The 6,373-nt window shown below is 43.3% G+C and overlaps 1 protein-coding gene across 1 annotated transcript; it reads left to right on the forward strand.

Annotated features, from left to right (window-relative positions):
- Window positions 1-1,311: 1,311 nt before the first annotated feature.
- Window positions 1,312-6,074, forward strand: cnrip1a (cannabinoid receptor interacting protein 1a; the record flags this gene model as incomplete). Its single annotated transcript, XM_084076631.1, has 3 exons — window positions 1,312-1,490; window positions 3,903-4,047; window positions 5,910-6,074. The coding sequence occupies 3 exons, from the start codon at window positions 1,312-1,314 to the stop codon at window positions 6,072-6,074; spliced, it is 489 nt and encodes a 162-aa protein (XP_083932757.1).
- Between the last annotated feature and the right edge of the window lie 299 nt (window positions 6,075-6,373).

Here is a 6,373-nt window from a genome sequence, read left to right on the forward strand (position 1 = left end):
CCAGTGTGTGTGTGTGTGTGTGTGTGTGTGTGTGTGTGTGTGTGTGTGTGTGTGTGTGTGTGTGTGTGTGTGTGTGTGTGTGTGTGTGTGTGTGTGTGTGTGTGTGTGTGTGTGTGTGTGTGTGTGTGTGTGTGTGTGTGTGTGCATGTGGTTGTCAATGGAGGACTAATTTAAACCTCAGGGTTTGGATAGTTCACCCCAAAAAAATACTTTTTTTCTATCAATTAGTCACCCTATGGAGACTTGAATTCATGGATTTTTTTTCATCTTTTTGTTGCATTCCTAAGCCAATAATTTGATGACCAGTGGACCGGTAGGCAGCGGTTCCGGTAGGAGACAAAAAGGAGTCTCTTTGTGTCTCCTACCGGAACCGCTGCTGTCTTAGGAATGAGACAAAAACTAAAGAATATCCATGGGTTCAAGTCTCCATGAAGTGACTAATCGATTAGAGGGAAAAAAAATATTTTGGGGGAGAACTATCTTTAACTTTGACACAGATAAAATGTTTCAATGGCTTATATATTGTCGTCCAAATTTTCAAGAAATATTGAGCATTTTATATTTTATTTTGTGTGACTAGTGGTAAGACCAATGATACAAAGCATGCATTTATTTATTGTTTTGTTGAAGGTTAATCTTAGGACATTTTTAGTGTCAGCATTAGATATCAAGATGGTAATGATACAAATCAAACCACTTGATGCTAATTAATATCACATAAAACAGCATTATGTATGTGAGTATGTTAACGTAAAGTGTGTGTGTGTGTGTGTGTGTGTGTGTGTGTGTGTGTGTGTGTGTGTGTGTGTGTGTGTGTGTGTGTGTGTGTGTGTGTGTGTGTGTGTGTGTGTGTGTGTGTGTGTGTGTGTGTATAAACATGTCATGCACTGATAGATAGATAGATAGATAGATAGATAGATAGATAGATAGATATATGTAAATGTGGTGTGTGTGTGTGTGTGTGTGTGTGTGTGTGTGTGTGTGTGTGTGTGTGTGTGTGTGTGTGTGTGTGTGGGGGGAGGGGGGGGGTTATCTTTGCTCCAGTGAATGGAGCAGCAGGCTGACTATTGATGCCATAGTAAACCATTAACCGCGGTGTGCGCGCGCGCGCGCGTGCGAGAGGTGGTGCGCGTGTGACAGCATCCCTCCTTTCTGCTGGATGTGAAACAGCTGAGTCTCTTCCTCTCACCATCATCATCATCTGTAGCTACAGTGTATATATAGATCTGATATATACGTCGCTCCGCAGAGGACAGACAGACAGACAGACATCATTATTAACCACCACAATAACATAGTTATAGCCTCATAATGGACGACGTCCCTGATGTGATCCACATCTCCATCTCTCTGCAGATCCAGCCTAACGACGGGCCGGTGTTCTTCAAGGTGGACGGCACCAGGTTCGGACAGAACAGAACCATCAAGCTGCTGACCGGCTCCAAGTACAAGATCCATGTCGTCATGAAACCTGGCAACCTGCAGGCCACGTAAGATCTATTCATTATATGTACTAAATCATAATAATATGTTTAAATAGAGACGAGGTCCACAGCGGTAGTCAGGTCTCTCTAACGCTCTGCTCATAGAGACAACATTACACTGCCCTGGCTGAGAGGGCTCCGTCTTTAGTAAAACATAAACTAAACTACTTCGTTACTCACCGAAACAAAGGCTGTTTTGTGTTGTTGGAAGTCTATTCTCCAGGGTGGGAAGCCTCTCAGCACCCCACCTTCTCTGTAGAATACACTTTTTGGGCAGAACATAAAATATGTCCGCCAGACGGACCTTGTTTTATTTAGCTCCACTGCGCCCCCTACAGATCTGGGCAGTATAAATTACCATTGACCATATCTGTAGGGGGCGCAGTAGAAAAAATACAATAATTTACATCTGGTGGACATGGTTTTATTTTCTGCACAAAAAGTGTATTCTACAGAGTAGATGGGGTCCTGGGAGGCTTCCCACCCTGGAGAATAGACTTCCAACAACTCAAAACAGCCTTAGTTTCAGTGAGCAGTGAAGAAGTTTTGTTTATTTTTTATAAAGACGGACAGTGTAATGTCTCTATGAGAATCTCATTGCGTCTGGCAGAACGTTAGAGAGAACTCACTACCGCTCTCTGGACCAGAGCTACTATGGCAACCTATAATAGGCCTACAGGCCACGTAAATATATACTATTATTATATACTAATAATATGTTTAAACCTAGAGGCCACGTGAGAATCTATACTAAATTATGTTTCAAAAATAAATAAAAAAGGTTTATTCTACTGTGAGCATTATAGCCTACTGTTGTAGGATATTATTCATGTCGGACTGAAGGATAGGATGTCTTTTATTTCATTGTTGACGCCCTGGCGATGATTTAGAGCAATTAATCAATCTATAGCGTAATAATATATGAATGTATGGATGATGCTAATATGAGTGTATAATTATGGGTGATTGTCAGTAGGCATACATTACATTACATTACATTTAGACCGCGGCCTACATTCATATGAGAGGCTTTGTGTCTTTAATAAATGATGCTGTTGACGCTGCGCACTGTCTGCGCGTGCATGTTTAATTCATGTTCATTCTGCTGTGTCTGAATACAATGGATACAGTTACAGTAGGACTACAGTAGGACTACAGTAGGCTGGTGTAGTGTAGGATGGAGAAAGTGCTTTTCGTGCTTTGATCATTCACAGGTATCTCATCATGGGTGGGGTCTTTTATTATAGCCTGGGATAGATTCTGACATGTATCTCTGTCAGTCTCGGACATTAACCCCCAAATAGCCACTGCAATCTCGTGTTTTACTGCCCGTACTTCTCCGTTAATGTACAAATTCTAAATAAGTGCTTAAAGAAGTGCTTAAGCTAAATCCATGGATGTTACCCGACTGTACGGGCCCTTTGTGTTCCGTAATATTCCGTATTGTTCCATAAAGAAGCGTTTTAATCTCGTTTGTGCCCGAACGCCATTGTATTTCCTCCTTCCCGTGGAGTGTAATACCGGATCTCACCAGCTGTAACATCGCCACTTCACTCGTTGAGGAGTAGGGAACTTCAGGGCACAGACGGGATTAAAACACTTATTTATTAAACAATACGAAATATTACGGAACACAAAGGACCCGTATGGTCGGCTAACATCCTTGGCTTTTAGTGTAAGCACTTTATATTATGAATGTGTTCATGTGTGGAAAAGTACGTTGGCATTAAACATAGAATTACAGTGTCTATTTGGGGAATACACATAGATACACATACTGTCAGGAAGGATAAAACCAGGCTTGGTCCAAAAGGCTAGACGTGGGTCCAGTATGTCACTACTGACTGTGAACCTCAAAACATCATCAGTGGTAACTAAGTACATTTAATCAAGTACTGTACTTAAGTACAAATATAAGTGTTTTTTTTTTTTACTTTACTGGAGTATTTCCAATTTTCAATACTCTTACTTCTACTCCACTACATCTCAGAGGCAAATATTGTACTTTTACTCCACTACAATTATTTGAAAACTTTAGTTACTAGTTACTTTGCAGATATACATTATTATATTATAAAACATACATTAACCACTTTAGCCCTATTTTAAACATAGGCTATTTGAAAATATCAGATAGACAAGCTCACAACGCCTTGTAGATTTTCAAACATTTTAGCACTTTTACTTTTAGTACTTTAATTATATTTTGATGCCAACACTTTTGTACTTTTGCCCAAGTAGCATTTTGAACACAGGCCTTTTACTTGTAAAAGAGTATTTCTACATTGCAGTATTGATACTGTTACTTAAGTAAAACATTTGAGTACTTTTCGCACCACTGATGTCTTCTTCTTCTACATTCAGAAACATGATCATAGGAGGCGTGGTGTTTATACTGTATTCTTCTTCTTCATTCAGAAACATGAACATCGGAGGCGTGGTGTTTCCTCTGGAACAGGAGTCTAAAGATGAGCAGCAGGTGGTCTATCTGGGTCAGTACGACACAGAGGGAGTTCCTCACACCAAGAGTGGAGACAGACAGCCTATACAAGTTAGCATAGAGGTAAGAATACTACACACACGCACACACGCACACGCACACGCACACGCACACGCACACACACACACACACACACACACACACACACACACACACACACACAGACAGACAGCCCATACAAGTCAGCATAGAGGTAAGAATACTTGGGAAAAGTTTTATTAGGACTAAGGTACGGTATTATTTTATTGGGATTAAGGTAAGGCAAACAAAAACAGTTACGAGGGCCACGGTGGCGCAGTCGGTAGCGCTGTCGCCTCACAGCTCGAAAGGCCCTGGGTTCAATGCCATGAATACATAATTCATGGCATTCCTTGAATTTGTATTAGTTTAAAAAGACAAAAACGAATCTAAAAAACATTTCCTATACAAACATGTTTCCTACTTTAAGGTCAAATAAAATGCGTGCGGTGTGCGGTGTGCACGCGCGTGCGTGTGACGTCATTAAAATACCGTCCTGCCAGGAAAAAAATCACCAATACACCACTGACTACGACCCGGTGGGCAAGTAGGGCTCACGTTCGAGACGGTATACGGCAGCTCAACTATAGTACTACTACTTCCTCACGGAGAAGGCAGCCCAGCTGTTCATCCAGGCCCTTACCATCTACCGCCTGGACTACTGCAACTCCCTCCTTGCTGCTGGTGCCCCGGCGTCTGCCATCAGACCTCTGGAGCTTGTTCAGAAAGCTGCGGCTCGTCTGGTGTTCAACCGCCCCAAGTTCTCCCACACAACTATCCTTCTCCGTTCTCTACACTGGCTCCCCGTATCGGCTCGCATCCAGTTTAAAACCCTGGTGCTAGCCTATAGGGCAGTGAAAGGAACAGCTCCTTCTTACCTCCGGGCTATGGTCGACGCTTACACCCCTGCCCGACCACTTCGGTCTGCCACCTCAGGCCGACTGATTGCCTCGTCACTCAGTGGTCCTTCTGGCAAATCTACACGGTCACAACTTTTTTTTCCGTTCTGGCCCCACAGTGGTGGAATGAACTCCCCACTGATGTCAGGACAGCAGAGTCACTGCCCTACCCTTCCTCTTCGCCTTGCTTACTTGTTGTTAACTAGTTGTACGAACTCTTGTTTTATTGTTTTATTGGATCCTGTTTGTTCGATACACTTATTTGTTTTAGCTCTCTCATTTGATTTTCCTATTTGTCTCATCTGTTTCAGAAAGTAGGTAGCTGATATATTGCACTTTTACCTTAATGCTAGGTATGCTCTTAGTTGCTTGTTTTAGCAGAGAATGCACTTCAGACTTCTGGTGATTAGTAGTTTTCGTTCCCTACCTATGTTGAATGCACTTATTGTAAGTCACTTTGGATAAAAGCGTCTGCTAAATCAGTGGTTCTCAAACTTTTTCATGTCAAGGACCCCCTACTTGACACTTATTACCCCGCAGACCCCCATTTGAAAAGATATGCCAGGGACCCCAATAAGAGAAGGTTTTTACGGCTCTCTAGCAGTGATTCTCAACCATTTTAATTTCAAGGACCCCCAGTTTGACATGCATTAGAGGCTACGGACCCCCATTTAATGGCATTTATACCTCTGGGACCCCAATTCACATTGTAAAACCAATGTTAATTTAACTCTGAGAGTGTACAAATGGAACCAGATGGACCCGTTTAGGGTCCATTTGGTTCCATTTGTACACTCTCAGAGTTACAGACCCATAAGGGTCCATTTGGTTCCTGTCCATCACTTAGCTGGGGACCCCCTGGAACCCCCTCAACTTCAAGTACCCCTGGGGGTCCCCGGACCCCACTTTGAGAACCAATGTGCTAAATGACTGTAATGTAATGTAATGTAATGTAATGTAATGTAACTAGTCAAGTATACTAACCTTCTCTCTCTCCTCTCTAACCAGTTCCCTGTGGCGGGTCAGTTCGAGACGGTGTGGCAGGTCAAGTTCTACAACTACTACAAGAGGGAACACTGTCAGTTTGGCAACAAGTTCAGCGACATCGAGTACGAGTGCAAACCCAACGAGACGCGCAGCCTCATGTGGATCAACAAGGAGGCGTTCAACTGACCGCCCAACCCCTACAGCCTCATGTGGATCAACAAGGAGGCGTTCAACTGACCGCCCAACCCCTACAGCCTCATGTGGATCAACAAGGAGGCGTTCAACTGACCGCCCAACCCCTACAGCCTCATGTGGATCAACAAGGAGGCGTTCAACTGACCGCCCAACCCCTACAGCCTCATGTGGATCAACAAGGAGGCGTTCAACTGACCGCCCAACCCCTACAGCCTCATGTGGATCAACAAGGAGGCGTTCAACTGACCGCCCAACCCCTACAGACACCTCTTAAAGGGGAAGTTCACCCA

Source organism: Gymnoscopelus microlampas (assembly GCF_963454915.1).
Source record: "Gymnoscopelus microlampas genome assembly, chromosome: 2".
Taxonomy (NCBI): domain Eukaryota; kingdom Metazoa; phylum Chordata; class Actinopteri; order Myctophiformes; family Myctophidae; genus Gymnoscopelus; species Gymnoscopelus microlampas.